Source organism: Falco peregrinus, chromosome Z, assembly GCF_023634155.1.
Source record: "Falco peregrinus isolate bFalPer1 chromosome Z, bFalPer1.pri, whole genome shotgun sequence".
Taxonomy (NCBI): Eukaryota; Metazoa; Chordata; class Aves; order Falconiformes; family Falconidae; genus Falco; species Falco peregrinus.
This window is the reverse complement of record NC_073739.1, coordinates 45,578,459-45,602,266: the sequence shown is the minus strand read 5'-3', so window position 1 is coordinate 45,602,266 and position 23,808 is coordinate 45,578,459. Positions and strand designations below refer to the sequence as shown.

Here is a 23,808-nt window from a genome sequence, read left to right as displayed (position 1 = left end):
TCTCACTCCTGCTGCAGCAGTAACACTTGAAGTGTTACCTACATTGTGCTTTATCTTCTCTGCACTGTGTGAAAACAATAGAAAAAAATAGATATTCAGTACGGCAGTTTTATTAAGGGCTAGTTCCTTGTCCTCTTTCCTAGAAACTCTAGACATCTTGGAGGTTTGGGTTTTGTTTCCAACAACCTCTGTGTATTTTGCCTAAGAATCACTCTGTGCTGCTCAGTCAGTTCCATACAGTGAAGCATGTTTGTATTTCTTAGGAAGATCACCACACCAAATCATTCGGTTGTGTAGGTCCACCTAGTGATATTCTTCCTCTTCTTTCGATTAGTACATTTCTGGAACAATTGTCTCCCAGGCCACGTAGGGCTTCATGTGGAATATTACTATTCATTATCAGTCTGTAATTGTTCCTAATTTAAACATGCTGTTTGGTGTTGTGGATTTACTCTACCTTTATGGTATGCTGTTTCAAAACTGACATTGCAGGCATTGGTACCTGTGTCCTTGTATTTAATCTTTCTTCTTCATAGAGTTAGTAAATGTAGTTGAGTTTTGGTAGGCCTATGAGAAAAAGTTACCTCTGAGTAAGGAATTGATGGGTGATTTGATTGGAATAAGAAGGTAATTTGGACAGGGTAATATGTCAACTATATCTATTCATGTGACCCGTGGACTTCCCTTTGTCATCCTATGCCTGAGAATATATGAAGGGGGCTGGGAAGGCAAAGGGACGTTCAACTGTCATCATTGGCATCTCCTCTGACCATTGCACCATCATCAAATGCATTGGAATTCTCATTTGTTTCAGATTTTTCCTTCATATCCTGTGCAGCCCTAGATGTATTTTCATAACTACATAGCTGGGAAGATGTAGGTACAGACTTCTCTGTAGGAGAGGAACCCTGCTTCATGTTTGGCTCCTGTGAAATCTGAGTAAAACTCAGAACTGTTTGAAGCTTGGCTCATTTCAGATTTTGTTAGAGATTGGAAACTTGGGCTTTTTTCATCAAAAGCATCATGATGTTGGTGGATGAGACAAACATATAATCTCAGAAAGGACTGAGAGAGTACATGCAGGATAAAAATTGTTCTTGAAGCACAGATAAATGCATAATTGATTGAGTGCAGGTGGATACATAAATTCCTCTCATGAACTTGAGTTGTAGCAGATGAGTTTTTTGAAAATGTGTGTTTTCATATGACTGATCTACAATCTAAAGAACACAGGTCAATTCAGCTCTATAATGTTTGGACATTTTAGATTTATTGAACAAAGCCATATAACTAAGAAACAGAGATTATTTTAGGGTGAAGGTGCTGTTCTATATCTCACCGGTTGTAGTTTTCTAGAACAGGTGAGAAAGGATGGATAATTTTCTGAGATTATATAGTGTCAAATATGTTGACAGATATGCAAAATATGACAAGGAAAATCTCCTCAATATGTAATTCAAGGCAGTGTAAAAATTTTTTATGTTACTGTGATAACTTTCTAAAGTGCTGGCTACAATACGTGGTAGCACTCACATCCAAAAGGAACCAGGGAAAGTACCAAGGAAGACTAGACAGAATGTGAAGATTAGTGAAACTGCGGTTGCTCCTGAGTCTCTTAGGCCATTACCTACAGCTGATGAGCTCCAAGAAGAGCGAAACCAGTTAGGTCCTGTAGTACTGGCCTAATAAACAGTTGACTGCTAGGACAGATAGGGTAAGTTTTGACTGAAATCCATGAGGGTTCTTGTGTCCATGTCTTTGAACTTGAAGTGCCAGCTTTGAACAGTACATTGCCATCCTGTAGAATGTAACCAAGTGGGTTGTCATTGGCCTGTGAGGCTCACAAATCCCAGACTTTAGTCTTACATAGGCTCTTCCCATATCTTGCCTGTTCTGAGGACTCTAAACTTTGTTCCTTTGCAAAGATGGGTGTGAGAATCAAAAGAAGGTATCACAAATTTTTCATCAGTTTTTCCTGTTACCATTCTTAATGTCCTTCAGAGAAGTTTTTAGGACCAGTACAATATTAAATGAAAATATGGTCCAGGTGTCAGGCCCACATATTTGTCTGTCAGTGCCACATCTGGTAGGATGGAAGATACATGACGAGGTAGATTTAGACAGATGAGGAAGGAGCAATGTACAAATAAAAATGAGAGTGAAAGTACCAAGATGAGGCAGAAGAGGAAGGAGAACAGGCTGGGGCAAGTGAAATGTGATCATACCCATAGTAAAGAGGAGAATTTAAAAGAGAGGCGATAAAAGAGGATTATGGATTAGACACAAGGAGACAGAGAGCAAGGCAAAGTGATATTGGGATACCAAAAAGGAAATTGGAAATGTGAGAATGAAAAATGGAAGTGACCATAACAAGGGAAACAAGAACAATGAATGCAAACTACAAAGGAAACCATAAAGCTGAACAAAATAAAATTTGTAATAGTAATTTTAAAATGTGGTTGGCAAGCATGAAAAAGAAAAAGGAATTTATAGCAAGTCAGATTCAATGAACCTATGGCAGAAGAAAAATCAAAACATAAATTGAAAAGCAAACATAAGTCCAATGATTGTGAGCTTTCATTTGTTAGTAGTGGTTCTGCGTCATTCTATGACACATAATCCTTTAGTTCTGTGAATTCAGGAAAGACAGCAAATATTCTTAGAATTTGTTGTGCTGGCTTACCAGGTTCCTTTGCTTTCTTTAGACGCAGGGCATGTGATGAGCCTCCAAACAAGTGGAAGTGCCACTTAAATTATGAAAATAAAAAACTATTAAATTTGTTCAGAAAAGGGTAGAATGAGTTTGGGCTCCTTTTTTTTTCTTTTTCTAAGTCTGTAAATTTCTCTCCTCTTATTACTGAACAGTCCTTTCAAGGATTAAAAGATATACCTGTCTCATCTTTGCCATATCTGGAATAAGTAGTAACTGGTTCTGATCTGGGGAAGATACTGGAGATAAGGGGTGAGGAAAAGGGAGAGCTGACTGTAAAGAAGTGCAGCTATGTGAAATTAAGTTTGAGCTGGTTGTGGCATCTGGGGCATGTTCTTGTCTCTCTGGGTAATTAGACCCAGCATCCTTCTCTGTAATCCTGTGAAGGCAAGTTACATCCCCTTTTTTCCAGTCATGTTCATTTAGTAGTTAATAATGTAATTGTTCTGGTGGTAAGCATGCTGTGGCTGCAAACTGCAGCGCTAGAGGAAGCAAATCTATTGTATATTCAGGTGATCTTATCTGTTTGCTATTGATATTGACATTTAGGCCAAAATTGCTTCATAGTATTGGGAGGTGTTTCCAAATGGGCCTGAAGGCTGAAGAAAACACCCTGAAAAAAAAACAAGCTGTGGTGTTATTTCAGCATAACCTAATAGGGAGGATCTGGATTATTTCAGGATATTCTTTGTTATCACTTAGCCTTAGCCTTTCTGAGGCAGTTGGGACCATAGGCAGTATCACACAGATGTCCACAGATGAAGCAGATACATTTATGTAGGTGACGTTTTTGAAGACTGTTGTAAATCGACTACCATTTTAAATCTACTTAAGCAGCATGTACCCTGTGGTTACACTCTATTAACAGCAAAAGAGCAATATCTATTAACTATGTATTACTGTAAGGCAAATATTAGTTCAGAAATTAAAATTTGCTTTCCTCAAACTTTTGAGCTCACACTGGCTGGAATTCTGCTTATTAAAATTCCAGAGCATATTTGTTTATCCATTCTGTGTAAGTACCTCTCACTAGGATTTCTAAGTGTTACGCAAACACTTGGAGAAAAATGCTTCTGAAAATCACAGGTTTTATGCAGTGTGTTTCTTTCAGCTTTTGCTGATGCAACACACCGCTGCATACTCTGCAGGCTCCACGAAATACAGCGATGGCCTGGAGGTTGGGCTTCTAAGACAAGCTTCTTGAGCTAATGACTTTCTTTGCTTTTCTTTAAGTTCCCAGAACCCCCATGTTCTGGCATGAGCCTCAAATTCCATGGAAAAACTTGGAAAGAAATGCTGTTTTGCCTAGTTTCAAATATGAATGATTAATGCTTATTAGTTGATTTCCACTTAAAAATCATAGTTCATCTCACATATTTAGGTTAAAACTAAGATCAGAATTGATCAAAATGTAGATCAAAACTGTTAAAGAGCTTTGTAAGTACATGAACATTTTTGTTGAGCTTCACAACACTTCATTAGTCTTCCACAGACAGTTAAGTTGGATGTTCTACTAAATGCTACTTATAAGCAATTGTTGCATTGAAAAGTCCTGAACTGTAACCTCATCTGTTCAATAAATAGCCTGTACCTGGGAAAAAATGACATCTGTTTGAAACAGTTGAGGATTTGTTACACTGGCACTTGCTTTAGGACTAGAGGCCCACATGTGCAAAGTAGTTTTGGTTTTTCAATTCCTAGTTAGTAGAATCACATTTATAAATTTGCAGTTTCGTGAACTTTTTATTGATTTTTCGGTTTGATTTAGTAAATATTCATCCACATGGCATTCAAATGCAGTGTAGTTTTGTTTCAGTTGTTACACATCCAAAACATTTGTAACAAATCAAGAAAAACAAACCAAGATGTACCGGTTAAAACTTACTAAATTGAAGTATCAAGATACCTATTTGGAATAGAGTTGTAATAAGTGTGTTCAGAGTGCATTTGTGTTAAGATTAGAAACCTCTGAACTCAAGTTTTACTTTAAGGTCAAGTTGCTAGAGACTTTTATGAAGTTTCTTGCCATTTAAAAAACTTGCATTTATTAGTTTTCTTGGTTAGATCATATCATACAGTTCTGTGTGAATATATATGAGGCGTATCATGTCTGTAATGGGAGGGATAATTACCTTCAGTACGCTAAAAGAAAATATGTTCCTATCTGTTTTACTATGCTGGCCATTTGCCTTTACTTTTATCATTATAGTTGACTAATGCTTAAGCCAGCCACCCAGTGTAGGCTGGCCCTTAAATGATAGATTAGGCTGCAGCCAAGGGTGGGACTGGGCCATACCTCAGAGCAACACAAGTACTGGGTGGCTAGCAAGAGCAGCAATCTGCCAGGGAAGAGAGAGGCACCAAGCACAGGGCTTGTAAAACAACACTGGAGCTCATGGAGTTTTTAGCTCCTGAGGTATGGATAGCACAAAGTTCCTGAAGCTGTAAGTGCAAAGGAAGCTGTGGTTCAGATTAACAGGTACTTAGTTAAAAAATGTCAGAGAGGATTTTCTTTTTACATCTTTGGGAAAACCTGTTGAGTCATTCCCTATAATAAAGCAACATTTTCCATTAGCTGGAACAACATTAAAAAAAAAAAATCTAAAATTTTCTCCATAAAGCAGACTAGGAAGGCAGGACTATCTGGAAGAAACAGAGGTCCTCATTATGTAAAATTGTATCTGACAGGAAAAGTTTAGAACTACCGGGCTTTGCATGCAAATTAGTTTTACTTCTGCACATGAGAGAATATAAAGGCTTCACTTTCAGGAAACCTATGGAGCATTTGTGCTAAACACCCTGCATGCAATGGTCCCTATACATGCCTTTGAGTGCACTGTGCACCTGCAAACACTTACAGGCACAGTAACAGTATATATCTGTTGATTTATATTTTTGGACTTCCCTTTCATGACTGTATTAGTCATCCACTAAGACCACATATAGTGTACCCTTTACAAAAGTCATTGTCCTAAAAGGATTTTGCAGGCAGAAAGGTAGCTGTTGCCCAAATCTTTTGCAGGACATAGACAAGTTAGAAGCCTGAAACAAATCTAAAGCCTGTCATAGAGACTTTGTACTGCTAAGAGTCCATTATCTCGTTATCTCAGATAAGCACATGACAACTTGTGACATGATAACCTGTAAAGAAACCTGCTGATTTATGTACCCCAGCACCCAACATACCTCTAGTTCCAGGGAAGTGTGGACCTGGAGGGTAGTGCTGTGCAAAACTGTAGGGGCTTCTTGATCATGCAAATGTACTTGCTTTCATGAAGAACTGATGAGCCATTGCTGCTCAGTGTTGCCTTATACATCCCTGTACATGCCTGTAGTAGGTTCAAAACTTCTAGGAAGGGCTAGTATTCTGTTTCCACACTGCAGCGATGAGCAGTGTGTGCCTCATTAAGAAAAGACTTTGAGATGTCAGGCTGACTGCACATGCGCAGTGTGTAGGTTCGTGGAGGCATACTTTACCCACTTTGGGGACAGTTTGAACTCACTGGGTATGTCCATGGTGACTCTGTCTTATGTGCACCACAAGCCTTAAGTTCTTCTGTTGCATCCAACTTCTGGAGAATTTGCTCCACAGCTGCACATGGTGTGGGAGATGTGACATAGATTTCCAGCTGTACACCACTTCTGTGCCTACTGCTGCCCCAGTAACTCCTGGGACAAAACTCCAGTAACAAAACTGGGACAGCCACAGGCACCAACATCCCCAAATAAACCAAATTAATTGCCAAATTATCCAGCCAAAATTTCCAGGTAGAAAAAGAAAATGAATGTGTGGGAACACACACCAAGATGTCAGACCTGATGAAGGAGCAAGGGTGGCCAGCAGGCTCTTAGCTCAGCTGCACCTACTGCCACCCCATGTTAAGACAAAGAACTTAAGAGACATTTCTGTCGGGGATAGTGAACTAGAGCCCCCCAGTTCTATTTGCACTGTTCTCAGGGGTGAGCTTAGAAACAGCATGCAATGTACTGATATGTCCCAGTTGCTCTTAGAAGCACACTTAGAAACATGAGTAGTAAATGCATTTTGTAGTAAATGAGGCATTTTATTCACTTGTTGGTCTATAAAAAAGTAGGTAACTCATGTTTAGCTCTTCATAAAAAGTATTAGTAAAAATTTATAAGACAGTTATTGATTATTTATAAGTATACTCACAGTATAAAATATTCATGCTTTTCCAAGAACTGGGAAAACAAAGTAGGGCTTCTGCAAAGCATGGTAGATTTTTTAAAACCCCTTTTCACACAGCACAGACATGCCGTTTTGCCTTGCTTCCCTTTCCAAATTACTTCAGTTCCTCTAGTTTTTTGTTTTAGCTTACGTATTCATGCAGTACCACTGTGTCAAGGGCAAAATGGGATTATTTTTCTGCATAATAACATGAAGGCCTGCAAGTTGCCACTGGTGCACATCAGGACAAATGTTCTGGTATGTACTTACCTTCCTGGAATCACAATTGATGGAAAGTCTCTAGCTAGCACTGTTGCTGGCCACAAAGGCAATAACACAGTAATGAACCTTTAGGCTGACTGAATAAACCTTTCATACAATATTGCAGTCTTATTTACAATAATGGACAAGGAATAGCAATGATAGCTGACACTGTGAAACAGCGATCTAGTCTATCCTGAAAAATCTATGCTTATTGAAATGTTCCAAATACAAGTTATTGCTTTAGAATTTAAGATAGTGATGAGCCTCAGAAAACTGATTTTATCTCCCAGGTCTTTGGTAGTATTTCTGCTTCTTTTTGGATGAATCATTATATAAAATAAAAATAATATTTTTTTGTCTGTATTCTATTAAATAAGTTATGAGAGACTACCTGTCTTTTTGCATTCATAGTGGAAATGCTAAGACTTCAGTATGTGAGATGAAGACCTTATTAAATAAGAAATAGTAACGTGTAAGTTTGTGTGAGATGCTTCACATATACTTGGTCTTGAACACAAGCTGAATATTTCCTTTGAAAATCTGAGAGAAAAAAACCTCCTCTTTGGCTTATGAACTATTTTCAATAACACAGGATAAAAATTCTGAGACCATTCTTAAGTAGCAAGACCTTTGATTTTGGGATCAGGCCTTTACCCTCTTGAAACATAAGTGTAGTTAACCAAGCAATAAACCTCACCGTGGTAACACAATCATCAGCATTCCCAGCTATTCGCAAGTTTGCAGATACAGTGCTAGACAATAAGGTTTTTCCATCTTCCAAAAGGAAAAGGAAAAAGATATGCTAAAACCAAAGCTCATCTTAGAAATTCTGAAACAAACAATAAACAATAAATTTTAAAATACATCCTCCATGTAACTATCAGATGGTTGGAGAACACATAATTCTTCAGATATTTAAAAATAATTCACTGTTACTTAGAAGAGGATGAGTCTTTCTCTACAAAGGGTATGAAAGAAGCTGAGTACCATGTCATTTACTGCCTTCTAAGAAACACAAAAAATATCTGGAACTGTGAAAATGGATTGGTCTTTTTCTATGTTTGGAAAACAGCACAGCGATCAAGAGTCTTTCCTGATAATAGTAGTAATACATTGTCCTATACTGAGAAGGGTTATCTGCAATTTCAAAATAGACATTTTAGTGGATTATATTACTGCTACTCTTTCCAGTTAGTAAAATGTGAAACACACGATTTCTAAGGTTGTATACTTTTAGAGTACTTAGTAGGAACAGCAATTTTGTTGGGGATAACCTAGCAAGATGAGTGCTATCCTTAGTTTTGGCCCAGGCTAGGGCAATTTTGTTGTAAATTCCACAAAAAGCATGAAAGGAAAACTTCTTGCTTGTTGATTTATTGAACTGTCCATTTCAATGCTTGGCACAAGGTTCCCACCTTCTGGACGTGTGCTAGGAGTCAGCAACCCTGATACCGCTGTCCAGGTTTTCAACAGTATGGTTTTATCTTGGCATTTCCTCCTTTCGGACAGTCTCAACTCAAGCAAGAAACTTTTTTATAATGATGATATCCTTGGCTTTGTAAGGAATGTATTACCTTCAGATTCAGCATCTTGCCTCCTAGCCTGAAGTTATTCTTCTGAGTCAAGTGGCTGAAACAAGAGGCTCCCTGTGGGTATATCAGGCGCTTCAGACCTTCTTTGCAGACTGTTTTATAATGCGAATGTACAAGCCGAAATAGTGCTCTTGCAGAGAATTCCTGACTCCTGAATTTCTACAGAGGTAGAGGGAACTAGAAGGAAAAATATTTTGATTACCAGTTAAAGAGAAGTCCATCGACTACCTTTTTTCCAAAGTCAGAGGTTCTGTCTTATTGGCATCACATTTTTCAAGCGTCCAGTGTTACAGTAAGACAAGGCATAGTCAGTTCTCAATTTCACAGAAGCAAAATTGTTGGGAAATGCATTGTTAATAACTAACCAGGAAGAATTAGTCAATGTCTTCCTTCCCACTGAAATTTTTCTATGGACCCTCTGCATTCATTTCTGAATTCCTAATGTTTAGCAGCAAAGATGTATGCAGGATTTTTGATATCAATCCATGTAAAAGTTTAATTCACACCTGCTCTGTGTTTTGCCTGAGAGTCATTGATATGCAGACTTCTTTGGTATAAGTAGCTAAGCTTTTATTCTGAAACAAATATAATGTCACAAATAATTAAATGTGATTGATAAATCATAGAAATGAGAATGTGGTAATTGCCGCTTACCCTCTTTTTCAAATATTAAGATACTCAAACAGATACAGGTTTTTTCCCCATGTCTATGGACTTCCTTTCACACACTGTGGATACCATCTCTGCTCAGAAATTAATCATCATATATCTGGAAAAGCTTCTAACATAGAGTTTAGACAACTGTAGTATGGAGAACTTTCCTGAAAGCCAGAAGCGGTTATACACTGAAGAAGTATTATTAACTTATTGTAAAATATTATATATAAATCCAGAAATGTACTTTCTAATTTTCCCTCCAAACTAAAGAAACTATATGTTTTTCCAAACAAAAATTATTTATGGAGAATAATGTAAATAGCAAAGAAAAAAATTCTAGTTGCTGAAACTCAGGATTTCCAAAAGGAAAATGAGATGTAGAAATCAATTTTGTGTCTTAAATATTTTCTGTTTCACAAAGAAATCTATCAGAATGATGAACAGAGTTGCATTTCAATCTGGAAGTTAATCATATATGATAAATTAAGATTCACATGAGCTTTCTTTTTCTTTAAACTCAAAGCTACAAAGTTTCATTGAGAAGTGGATTTGAGCATTCTCTTGTTTTACTAGGCTCAAATTAGAGGATTATTTTCATGCTGGATGTATTTCTACGAGATCAGGGAAGAGAAAAAAAGGCTGTCTGCTTAACCACAGTGAAAAACAACTATAAAACTTGCAGAGAACTGTTAAATGCCATGCAACTGTTGTGACTAGCGGTTTAAATATTTTTTTAAAAAAAAAGGAAAATAAAAGAATGCAAGACGGATTTTAGAAATGCTTTCAAATAGCCAATTCATTGGCTCAAAAAGGAAAAAACAGTTTAGCTGTATAGACTAACCATCATTATTTATATTATTTGAATTATGTAGCTGATCAATATCCAGCAGAATACACACTGAACAAACTTACAGTAGACTGAAGGAACCTGCTGTAGGAACATTTTGAGATACATAAGGTGGCTGCATCTGTAATGATTCCTGAGCATCACTCCAGACTCAGAAAGTTTCTCCCATTTACTTTTACAAGGTGGTTGTGAAGATTTCACTCACCTGATAGCCAGAAATACTCTGAACTCCATCTAAACTATTAACGGCCAATGTGCTGTGTGTCATGGGGTTAGTCAGACATGTCTTTCACCCTTCGATTTTCTAAGGAAGATGAGCCAAACTCATCTGATCTCGTCTCATAACATGGTGTCTTGATTCCTCACATACTCTTGACTTTTTCCTTTTTTGTGCCAGCTTGTTCTTTTTGAACATGGGTAAGCATAGCTACAGGCAGTATTTTCCATGGAATTTCATGAGTGGCTTGCACAGTGGCACTGATGTGCCCATATTTCCTACTGAAAATGATTTTTCTGTCTGTATTCCAGAGTCATACCTGCCTTCTTATTGGCCTTGCTACACCAAAGACTCAGTTCTTCTGTGATCGCAAGATCACCTTCCTCTTTTCTAGTATTTCCTCCGAATTAGTTCCCAATTTATAGCAGAATTTATTAATCACCAAGTAAATGACTTTTCATCTTGCACTGTGAACTTTCTCTACTTCTATTACTCAATCCTTAATGTTATCCAGACCCAATTTGACTCATTACTGAAAATATTTCTTAGTAGTATCTTATTGCCACATGTCAGTACCAGTTCTACTTCTTGTTTTGCAGTCAATAACAATAATGATAGGATCAGGATAAGTTCTTCAAGAAAGTTCACTAGTACTACAGTTCCACATACAACTGTATCTATTAGTTATTCTTTTATTTTCAAATCTGTGCACTTATATTCAGCTTTGCTAACAATTTCACATACGGCATATGGTTTAATAAAGACCACCTTTGGTAAATGTTATGATCAAGCTTTTAAATGCATCACTGAGGGTTTTTTTTTGTCCATAATGAAATAAAATGGGCCCTCCCAGTCAGTTTCCAGAAGAAAATACTACACTGCCAAAGAGGGATGCTGATGTAAGATTTCAGGGATTTATGGGCTTCCTAGACAGAGTTCTTGTTAGATCTGCTCTGTGATCAGCCTTTTGAGCAAGGAATGCAACAACAACAGTGAAGGGAAATCCTTATTCAGCTACCAAGAACACATATCTTTTAAAAAAAAAAAAACCAACCTGCCAGCAGAACTAAAAATGCTAGAAGTATTGGCTGTATGGTGTGGTATAAGGAAAAGCTACAGAAGAAGGAAGTACTTATAGAAAGTTCAAAAAACTCAGTAACGTTACCTTAGCTAGACCTCTAGAAATGAAATTATAAAACATCTCCTTCCAATTTCATATTAAAATTTTAACTGAAGAGACTCTCTCAACAGCCACCATGTGACTGTGTTGGGAAGTATCACAAATAAAAATATTCTGCACCAAGAATTTCATTTTTATTCATCTTCTGATAGCATTTGTCATACAAAAATAAAATACGCTTGTACTAGACGTAACTATAAACAACATTTCTTTTGTCACCTAGTAAGAAAGCAAAACCTGGGTATACTGGTGGCATGAGGTTCACTGCTGCATGCTCAACTGCAACCACATGTATCATTTTAAATGTATTGATATGGGTATAAAATCGTATTATTTATAAGAGTCAGGAAGGAGTGGGGATTTATTGCTAATAACTAGAATGCATTTTTAAAGGATGCAGTTCTAAGCATGATTAAAATGAATGTAGGTAAACAACACAAATTTGCAAAACAAAATTCATCCTTAGCTTAAATCCCTTAAAACTGATGGAAGTACATGGGGGACAGATTAACCTATCAGGCTTATAATTCACTATTCTTAAAGGAAGTTCTCATTTAAATCCATTTCCCAAAACTGCTTTTCCACTAAGATCTTTGAAAAGAACTTAAGCACCCAAAGAACTTAATGACTAGGTTGAGCAGCAATTCAAGGAAGTCCTTAATAATAATAAAAGAATTAACCAGTGAGCTCTGTGCAAAGCAGTCTGTTAATAACCTTGTTACATTCTACCCTTCTTACTGGTTTTTATTAGCCTGGATTTTATAGCTCTGCTTATAGTTTTCTTAAAATAAATAAACCCCACGCACTTTAGTTAAGTTGTATAATAAGAGTCACAAGCTGACAGTAGATAACCATAACAAAGCAGGCTGAGAGTCTCTCCAGGAAACCCAGTGATTGCTTGTGAAGTGGTTCAGGAAGTACTTGGATATTTTGCTGTTTTATATGAAAACTGCGGGTGGTTTTGTGGGGTTTTTTTTAAAGAACAGTTCGTTTCTTTTTTTGACAGTAATTCAAATCCTTAAAAAAATTTGTGGCTATCAAAAATAATTTGATGTTTGAATGTTTCTAGAGGGTCTAACCAGATTTAATGTTCCAGTCTCACAGGCTTACCTTTGCTTCTGTGGACTGAACTCCCTGTAAATGGAAACCTGGGGCAGTCACATTAAAACTTGTTGCCTGGCCTCATTCAACTTTTCCCAATCCAACTATTAATACCTGGGGGCACGCTTTTTATTTTTCAGTGACATGTCAAAGTTTTGTGAAGAATGCACACACTTTTTCTTAGAAAAAGCTAGTTTAAAAGGAGAAAGTCTTTCTGTTGAAGAAAAAATGCTAATAGAAAGTGCTTAAATAGTTCTACTGCCAGAGTCCTTTTGAATGTCCCCGATCTCAACTGTTCAAGAAGTGACAACTATAAAAGCTTTTTCAGTCATATTAACAGCCGTCTGATGTCACGTTGCCTTTCTCTATATCCATAAGACTTCCCTGGCAGTCCGTGCTGCAACTTTTGCAGAGGGCTCCTGTCTAATGATACCACAAGTACTGAAAATGAAGATGTCTCTCCTCTGGTTCAGCACTAGTTCAGTTCTCTCTGGAGCAATGTCCCTAGTGTGGGGATCCACAGATCGAGGAATATGCTGCAAAATTTTGAGAGGATTCAGAGAAAAACTGTGATACCAATTAGAATTGAGAAACAAGTGCTGCATTGACTTGTAACACAATATGTTTAATTTATCAAAGAGAAGGTTAAAGACCTACCCAGCTGCAACCTTAAAATGCATCTAATATGGCAACAAAAATATTGCAGAAGGAATTTTAAAACAGCAAGCAAAGCTACTGGAAGACTCAAGGATTGGAATCTAGATTACAAATCTATATTGCAAGCAAGCTACAAAGTCATGACTATGAACATGTTAAAAAGTATTGTGGTAGCTTCTCTGCTTTCAAACCAAGTTTTGATCTTTTAACAAATTTGTGCTCTATTTCAACCGTAACTATTGTATTTAAAACAGAAGATAGCTATAGAAAATGCTGGTTTATGCACTGGAACCAATGAGATGACTACAGTGGTCCCTTCTGTTCTTAAAAGCTATGATTTTCCAAATGCCGTTTTCTCTAACACTGTACAATCACAATGCAGTAATTTGTCTGATTTATTTTTTCTGTCTTCTGTTATGTTTTGTTTGCTTTGTTGGCTTCGCATTTTTTTGTTCCTTTTCTTTTTTGTTTTGGTTTTTTTTGTTTCTTTCTTTCTTTTACTCCAGGAATTGGCCAAGGGGTTCCAGTGGTGGCCCTTATTGTGGAAGGAGGTCCCAATGTTATCTCCATTGTTCTGGAGTACCTGCGAGACACTCCTCCTGTACCAGTTGTGATATGCGATGGCAGTGGCCGGGCATCTGACATCCTTGCCTTTGGTCACAAATACTCTGAAGAAGGAGGGTAAGTTATTTCCTAGTATGGGTTCTTTCTCCATCCACAAGTTAAATTTTGTGATAAAACAGAGCCCAGGAAATCATTATCAATATAGTGCAAAAGCAATACCTTCCTTACATGGCTGTTTCCATCATCAATATGATCGAAATACTGAAAATATCCAGAGCCAAAAAAAAAATGGTGAGAGGGAGTTAAAGCAGCACTAAGGAAAGTCTGCAGAATATAACAGAGGTGTAGAAACTGTATCATGGAGTTACTTGCCATGACATATAACACATTGTTAAGTACAATGCATAGTATCTTGCAGTTGCAGTTCAAGGGATTCAGTCAAAGGGCACAGGGACTTATTTTCACTGGCTTAGATATGCTATGTCATTATGATACAGGTTTTATTTAGCACTACATGTTCATATCAGCTAGTTTATATTTGACTTGCTTATTGGGCATGATTCTGCACACTCACCTATATTCACACATCACTGCCTGTACAACATTCTATTTGCACTGTGCCACCTTTCTTTGCAAACTCAAGGTGAAGCAAGGATTGTGTTTAGCTTTTATTAGACAGGATTCAAGTGTTTTTCTGTTGAATCAGGCTGTAAGCATGCTTTGCATGTTCCAAAATGCATATTATTACTGGATGCCTGAATCTTTAATATTCTTTCTGCTTCTCCTCTACCCCCAAAAATAGCTAAACAACCATAGAATCACAGAACAGTTGAGTTTGGAAGGGACCTCTGGAGGTCACCTGGTCCAACCTGCTCAAGCAGGGCCACATAGAGCCAGCTGCCCAGGTCCATGCCCAAATGGGTTTTGAATACCTCAAAGGATGGAGGCTCCACAACCTCTCTGGGCAACCTGTCCAAGTGCTCAGCTACCCACACAGTAAAAAAAAAAAAAAAGTTGTTTCCTGATGTTCAGAGGGAACCTTCTGTGTTTGACTTGTGCCTGTTGTCTCTGGCCCTGTCACTGGGCACCACTGAAGAGTATGGCTCCCTCTTCTTTGCTTCCTCCCTTCAGGCATTTATATACATTGATGAGATCCTTTCCAAGCCTTGTCTGCTTTGGGCTGAACAGTCCCAGATCCCTCAGCCTTTCCTCGTGGGTGAGGTGATCCAGTCCTTTCATCATCTTAGTGGCCCATTGCTGCTCCAGTATGTGCATGTCTCTCTTGCACTGGGAAACCCAGTACTGGGCACAAGACTCCAGATGTGTCCTCACCAGCACTGAGGAGAGCGGAAAGATCGCCTGTCTCACCCTGCTGGCAGCACTCCTTCTAATGCAGCCCTGGATACCATTATCCTTTGCTGTTGCAATAGCACATCACCAGATCATGTTCAACTTGGTGTCCACTAGGACCTCCAGGTCCTTTTCTGCAAATCATCTGTCCTGCTGGAAGGCCCTCAGCATGTACTGGTAAATGAGGTTGTTCCTCCCCAGGTGTAGGACTTTGTAGTTCCCCTTGTTGAACTTCATGAGGTTCCCATCAGCCCATTTCTCCAGCCTGTCAAGCTCCATCTGCCAGAGGGCAGCATGAGTTTTGGATCATCAGCACACTTGCAGAAGGTACACTCAGCCCCATCTTCTACAGCATTAATAAGGATGTTAAGCAGTACTGGGCCCAGGGTTAGTCCTTGAAATACACCACTAGTTCCTGGCCTCCAAGTAGACATCATACCACTGATCACAACCCTCTGGGCCCAGCCATTCAGCCAGTTTTTAATTCACCTCACTGTCTGCTCCTCCAGCCCATATTTCAACAGCTTGCCTATGGGCATCTTAAGGGAGACAGCATCAAAGGCCTTACTGAAGTCTACTTAGGCAATATCCACTGCTTGCCCCTCATCTACCAAACCTGTCATTTCATCACAGAAGGTGGTCAGGTTGTCAGGCATGACCTCCCTTTGGTGAATCCATGATGATTACTCCTGATCGTCTTCATGTCCTTCATGTTCCTGGATTAGCTGCTCCATCACCTCCCCAGGCATCAAGGTGAGGCTGACCAGCATGTAGTTCCCTCGGTCCTCCTTCTTGCTCTTCTGGAAGACAGGATGGATTGCTTTTCTCTAGTCCTCAGGCAATTCCTCCAGTTGTCACAATTGTTCAAAAATTAAGGGGTGGCCTTGCAATGATATCAGCCAGCTCCATCAGCAACTGTGCATGCATCCCATCAGGGCCCATGGACTTATGTCTATTTGGTTTAAGTATTCCCTGATCTGATCCTTTTCCAGCAAGGGTGCGACTGCCTTCCTCTGGACTTTCCCCCTTGGTCTCTGGGGACTGGAATTGAAGGTGACATTCAGTACTTCAGCCTTTTCCATGTCCTGTGTCACCAGGTCCCCTTCCTCGTTCATTGAGCTTGGAGGAGGTGATACTTGAATATTAACCAGCTTTTCTGGGCCCCTCTTCCCTCTTGGTCTTATCACATAGGACTTTTCCAAGCAGTTCCCCAAAAATACCAAATTCTTCTCTTCTCAAGTCCAGAGCAGTGATCTTGCTTTTTGCCCTCTCTTGTCTCAGAATCCTGAACTCCACTATCTCATCGTCACTGCAGCCAACACTGCCTTTGACCTTCACATCCCCATTGAGTCCATTTGTTGGTGAGTATGAGGCCCAGAAGAGCACCTCTCCTCATTGGCTGCTCTGTCACTTGGGTCAGAAAGTTCCTATCAATGTGCTCCAGGAACCTCCAGGATTGCTTATGCCCTGCTATGTTGTCCCTCAAGTAGATATCACAGTGGTTAAAATTCTCCATAAAGATGAGCACCTCTAAACGTCGGGCTGCTCCCAGCTGTCTGTAGAGGGCCTCATCCATTTGTTCTTCCTGGTCATGCAGCCTATAGCAGACGCCCACTATAATGCCACCCTTGCCTGTCTTCTTTTTAATCCTAACCCATAAATTCTCGGTTGGTTTATCATCCATTCCCCGCCAGAGCACCATACACTCCAGCTGTTCTCACATAGAGGGTAACTCCAAGTCCTCATCCTCCCAGTCTGGCTTTCCTAAGAACTTGTATCTCTCCATTGCAACACCTCCAGTCATGGGCACCATCCCACCATGCCTTTGTGATCCCAACAAGATGGTAGCTTTGCAACTGCACACAGATCTAACTCATTATGTTTCTTCCCCATGCTATGCACATTAGTGTACAGGCACTTTAGAAAGGCACCCCAGCATACTGATTTCCCAGGAGGAGCTTTGGGGATTTGTCTATAATGGTGGCCTGTAGGCACTTCCTTGCTTGCATAAAAACGATGGAGGTGAGCCCACTTAAGCCCCATTTTGTTGATTTTGTGATCCCTTCCCATCACATTACTCCAGGCTCTTTGCTTATCAAACCCTGCACTCCTACAGGGCTGCTGGTTACTCTCTCCCTCCCACAGCATTCCTACTTTAAAGACCTTATTACCATGTCGGCCATTGCAGCAAATGTAACTTTGCCCTGCTTAGTGAAGTGGATCCCATCTCTCACAAGGGGACACTGACCTGCAAACAGGGTCCCATGATCATAGAACCCAGAACTCTGTCACCAACACCAGCCCTGCAGCCAGCTATTGACCTATGTTATCATCAGTGCCTTCCTTTCCCCATCCTTTCCTCTGACCAGCAAGACTGAGGAGACCTGGGCCTCCATGCCCTTGACTCTGCTCCCAGAGCTCTGTAGTCACATTTGATACTCTCCAGATTTCCCATTGCAGTATCATTAGTGACCATATGGAAGAGCAGCAGTAGGGTAGTAGTCAGATGGTCAGACAAGCTTTGGCAGTCTCTCCACAATATGCCAGTTCTGGGCCCCAGCAGACAGCAAACTCTTGATAGGTCAGGTCAACAGATGAGTGCCTCTGTACCCTGGAGCAAGGAGTTGTCCATTATAATCACTCACTGTTTCTTCCTGGTGGTCTTGCGTGGGTTAGGGTCAGGTGGCACAGATCCTTTGCTTGAAGACACATGTGGCTTCTCTTCAACTTTGATGAAAGTGAACCTGTTTTGTAGTTGTAAGCCATTAGGTGGGGCAGGAGCCTTACTCTTCATGCCAGCCGTCACCAGCTTTCATCCTTTGCCTTCTCCAGCAGTTGCACTTACCTAAATACTAGATACAGATACTGCCTGCAACTCTGTTGCAGTTGGGGTCCTGGGTTCTTCAAGCTGTGGCATCTCAGCAGAGATCCTGTCTATCTCCTTTTCATCTTCTCTGATGCTGCGTAGCTTGTTCACTTTCCTCCTTAACTACTGTGTTTGGTGGCACAGCTGCTCCAAGACAGCAGACCTGCAGGAAAGAAGACCATCTCTCCTGACAGCATAGACCCTGCAGCCTGGGACTTGGAAAGCTGCATCTGTTTTATATTCAGGTTTATGCGTCTGGGATAGACTTGAATGTGTCAGGTTTCATGTGAGTCTTTGAGAAGTTGTTTCAGTGGTTTCAGTGACTTCAGTGTTAACACATCTAACATTATCCTACTCAAACATTTTTTATTCCTTTGTTTGCTATGAACCTTTTCCATTTTCCATCTACCTTCTCTGTATTCTGATGTCATCATGAAAAAGCATATAGCAAGAAGAGCATGAATGCAATTTATTTCCATATATAAAGGAGGCTTAAAAGAAAATGGAGAAAGATGTTTTACAAGAGCTGGTAATGACAGGACAAGGGGGAATGGAATGGCTTTATATTGAAAAAGGATAGCTTCAGACTGGGAATAAGGAAGAAATTCAGTATGATGAGGGTGGTCTAGTGGAAAGTGTCCCTGCCCATGGCAGGGGGCTGAACTAGGTGACCTTTAAAGGTCCCTTCTAACCCAAACCACTCTGTAATTCTATGGTTCTATTTCATCATCACAAACTCCTGCCTGTAAAAAAGGCAAGCGATAGAATCACTAGAGGCAGAACAAGCAAGTCATTTCTTCCTTGAGACACTCAAGTCTGGCTCTGTGAAAGCTATTATCCTCCCTTCCAATGGATCTTCTTTCTGTGGTGATGCCATTCCAGGTAGTACTTGAAATATTATCAAATAGCATAATTTCCCACCCCCTCCCCCCACGCCTCCACCTGTTCACCTTGCACTAAATAGAATGCACAAACCATGAAGTTTATAAAGCTAACTTAGTGGGAATTTCTGTGTTTCCCCCTGCTTCAGAAAACATCAGCCTGAAATTCAATGATATTTTTAAAAACATGAATGAAACACCAATATTATTTATATTCATAAAAATATTTTACCCAAATACATTAGATTTCAGATACAAATTGGGTAATTTTCCCCCTCTAACCTACTTTTGAATAGTGCTTAGGAATATGAGGACAATACTGAATCATTGGCATGTTGACTGAATTCAGGTACTAGCTTTTTCTTCTGGATGGAAATCTAAGTAGATTATACAAAACAGTGTCTATTAGACTCAAAATTAATGTAGCACATCCAAATCATGTGCTAATTTAATTCTGCAGTCCATTGTGCAATCAGACTATAAAGTCAAAAACCTATTTTAATTCTGGCTGCTGGCTGTAAATCAGAGTCTTCTCCAAGATACAGCCTATCTTTCAACTGCTGGGCACCAGGTAGTTGATCTAAATTATTAAAAATCCGCATAATTCATGGCAGCAACAGACACAGCACTTGCATGTTGGTACTATCATGCTGGTTTTTCAGTGTCTTAAATTCTCACTCACTGCAGACCAGTATGGATTCATTTTCTGCATATATGAATGCATGTATATGTGCACTAAGCACTGCTGTGGGTTTTTACATTTATTTGAAAGTTTGTTTCCAGTGGGAAAAGAACTATGTCTGGAGGTGGAGGGCAAAATATGGCTGTCTGCTTGAGTTTTGATCAGTGTCGCTCCAATCCATCCACTCAAAGAGATCCTTAAAGAGTGTTAGACAGTTGCATGTCTGCCCAACAGGTCCTTTTGTATTGGGTTTCACAGAATTGTGATGTGCCTGCATTCCCTCTTCATTATTTATACTTCCCAACTGATTTCACATAACAGAAAAAGGAATTATTTTTTTCTATTAATTACAAAGGTGCAGTGCCCCTTTGCAGTGTCCATGTATGTGTACCCTTGAAAAGACAAGAGACAAGAAGCTTGAATCTGCATTATTTTAAGGACTGATTATGGGCTTTCCCCTTGAAAAGGCAGACATTTCACTCACCTAGGGCAGTCTTTGGGTGCATACTGCAACTCTAAGCAACACTTCACTGAGCTGCAGTGGAATGAGACTGCCAACACAATGCAAGAGAGCTGTGCTTGCCCTGCCTTGCAGGAGGTGCTGCCTGCAACTGTGGGATGTACCAAGAATAGGTCAAAAGGAATTGTGAAGCGTAAGAAGTAAGGATGTTTTTGGAGTTACATCAGTTTTGACGCCTCAGTACCTCATCTCTCTCCTTGAAATTCCAGGGGGAAGGCAAGGCAGATATGCAGTTTTCCCCTGAGCTGAGATTTCAGCATTATGAATATCAGATACACAGAATTAATGCAGGTGGGGGTTTTAAGTTTTCTGTAACTTTAATATCAGGCAGTACGTACTGTCTTGGTCTGAAAAGTCTTGAACAGAGTATTAAGAACATGCAAGGTGGCTACCTTACACTACAAGCAAATAAAATTCTCAGTTGTACGCTGAGTAAGTTCCCAGTACCTTTTACATCTTAATGACAAACAAGCTGTGTACACAGGATAACTTAAATGAGAAGACAGCTTAACTGCAAGCTTTCCCATGTGATGAATTGGAAGAATTATTTGGCTGCTCATCACTGTTGGCCCTAATTTAAAGGTCAGGTTCTCCAGGCTCTGAAGCACTTGATTTCTCATTTACTTAAAAGCTGAAAATGTGTTAAACAGCATTGAGGGGTAAGAACATAAGATCAGTCACAAACACCCAAATTTAGCCTGTATGAATCCCTAAAGTGAATATCCTAGTTGTTAATAACTTTCTTCCATATAAAGCCAAAGTATTTTTGACTGTATAATCAAGGATGCCTACTCATTTCATTGTCTTGTATCAAAGCACAAGCTGGAAGTAAAACAACTGTAAACTGCAACTATTTTTAGGATCATTCAGTAGCTTTTAATCCTCAGAGAGCTAGTTTTTTTAATTAGATGCTGAATTTAAAATGAGAAAAAATAAACACTGGGTTAAAAGTGTGTCATTTCTTAGACAAACATTTCCTTACAGAACAGGAAGTGGTTTGCAATATTTGAGTGAAGTCTCCAAGCTGACTTTATAGTATATTAACTACTCCATCAGTTCTACTTCTGCAAGCATGGGACCCTTATGGAGTTTAGTTCAATGCCATAAAAATTTACTTTTTGCCTAATGTTCACAAGGAGACACAAAACATTATCTATGCTTTAAATAAGCATCCTCATATGAGAATCATTGAAGATTGCCTTTGGATTGATCTGTCTCTGCAACCACTGTGGCATAGTTTTTAGGTTTCATAAATGAAATATATTACTTAAATCTCTTTTTTTTCTAATAGGGAAAATATAGAGATGCTCCACTTTGAGCAAAAGGAGTCATAATTTAGCCCATATGAACCCCTAAGTGAATATCCTAATTGTTAATAACTCTCATCCATATAAAGCTGAAGTATTGCTAACTGTATAATCGAGGATACCTTCTCATTTCATTGTCTTTTATCAAAGCACAAGCTGGAAGTAAAAGAACCGTAAACTGCAACTATTATATATCGTAGGTACGATATGAGTTTTCTGTATCCCCCATGGTGTCTACAATGTAGTGGGGGATCATGGGGTCCTATCACATCTGAATTATTTTGTAAGATCATTCTTACATTACATATTTTGATATAATTACTTTTCTCTTGTAACAAGGTACTTTGCAAATCAAAAGCTGGATAGAAGGCCATTTCTTTGTTGAAATACAATCATCCCTCTTTTGGTGTAGGGACAGCCATTTAATAAACATAGTCATGGAAAAATGGTATAGAAGAATGACCACCAGTGAAGACCTGCAAATAAAGCTGATTCCTCATAAAAGCACCCAAAAATCATCTTTATTTGAATAAAACAAAGGAATAATTACATTTATTTTCTGTATTTTCTCATAACAATGCTATTCAAAATGTGTGAATTTTAAAAAGTATGACAACTTTCAGTCTGTCCCACAGAGTTGCAGAACTGTGTCTTATTTGTAATTCCACTGGAAAAAAATATCAGCAGAGCCTCTGGACATGTTTCTTATATATGATATGATTGTCTAAAGTGCAAATCATAATTACAGAGAAAATCCCCTAAGCTTCCCATAAAGGAGGGCAGGGAATAATTTTCACATCACACTGATACTTTACGGATATATTTTCTTTATCCTGAATAAAAAGAATAATTTAAAAAAAAAGAATTCACAAATGAAAAGTTAGAAACACATTATGTGCAGTTCTTTGAATGGAGAGTTTCATTTAAAGAACTTCAAAGCATTTTGATAACAAGAGGTTTAAAAAATACTATAATGAACATGCATTTTGAAATTGGGTAAGAGCAAAATCTTTATAAATGTCTAGCACATTGTACAACTCAAATATTAAACATCTCTGGAGAAAAAAGACTAAATAATTTAGGGAACTGGCTATATGCCAGATATTTCAAATCCTCTCCAATGTTCACTACAAAATCATATCCCATGAGTTTGAAAGACTGCAGTGTTATTGAGTCGAATGTCTATTATCTCCTCAAATATTAGGCATGACTTAAAATAAAATTTCTTTCTGAGGAGGGAGGATGCCAAATTGCTGTCATCTGTCTCTTCTGCATTGGCCAAAGCAATGAAGGGAGTTCTGTCTTGCTGTTTATCTTCTATCATTTCTTGGACAGAAATACAATGTCACTTTATTTACTTCATCAATTCAGTGTCAATCCATCTCTTGCTGGATCCAAGAGATCTTTCTCCCTCTTTTCCTGTGGTAAGTCCATACAGGTCAGTTCTGATAATCTGATGCATTGAAACTAATGCTAACATCTTCTGTAAAAAAAAAAAAAAAAAAACCACGCGCTCTTAGCAACAATTATGAGTAGATTTTTTTTTTCTGAAATTAAAAGTAGATGTCTATAGGTCTACTCTAGATGCTAGCTTTTTGACAGTAGGTATCTAAATTCCACCAGCAATCCAACTCCTCTGGGAAAAAAAATGTTGATTACCTGGACTAGTAGGAAAATGGGCTTACCTTAGGTATTTAGTGAATGAAAGAACAGATTTGAGCTATGTGGGGAATGAAAGAAAAGAACAGGTTAAATTGTTCTTCTGTAAGACGTTTTGTTTAGGCAGGAGCAAGTTATCTGCAGTACTGCTTCCATGGCAGTGGAATTCAGGGAATCATGCCATCAAAGTGCCCCAGACAGGACTTTATTGGTATCTTGCAAAATACTTTTTGAACTGAAGCCTAGCAGAAAGCTGATAAAAATACTATGTTCATCTGACACTATCCAGTTTTCTTAGGATGGGAGTACGCTGACTTTGAAGGACATCTTAATCATAGAGTTTCAGTCTGGTAAAGTGGGCAGTTTTATGCCTATGGAGCTTTGTGCATATAAGGTTCATAATCCATGACAGTAGCTGCTGAATATACTGTTCCCAGGTTAAAGGCCAAGAATCTCTTGTGTTCTAGGTTAGACCTCTAAGTACAAGACTCAAGAGCCACCTCTTTTCCCCTGAATCTAAAATTAGGAATCTGTGATTTTAAAAAGTGTGTGCTCAAGTTGTATG

The 23,808-nt window shown here is 38.9% G+C and overlaps 1 protein-coding gene across 1 annotated transcript in view; it reads left to right on the top strand.

The window, feature by feature from the left end:
• The window catches only part of TRPM3 (transient receptor potential cation channel subfamily M member 3), a 286,612-nt gene that overhangs the window by 167,725 nt on the left and 95,079 nt on the right, over window positions 1–23,808 (top strand). The window contains exon 7 of the mRNA XM_027791380.2: window positions 13,921–14,095. Within this exon, the coding sequence (XP_027647181.2) occupies window positions 13,921–14,095 (175 nt within the window). The remainder of the gene's footprint in view (window positions 1–13,920; window positions 14,096–23,808) is intronic.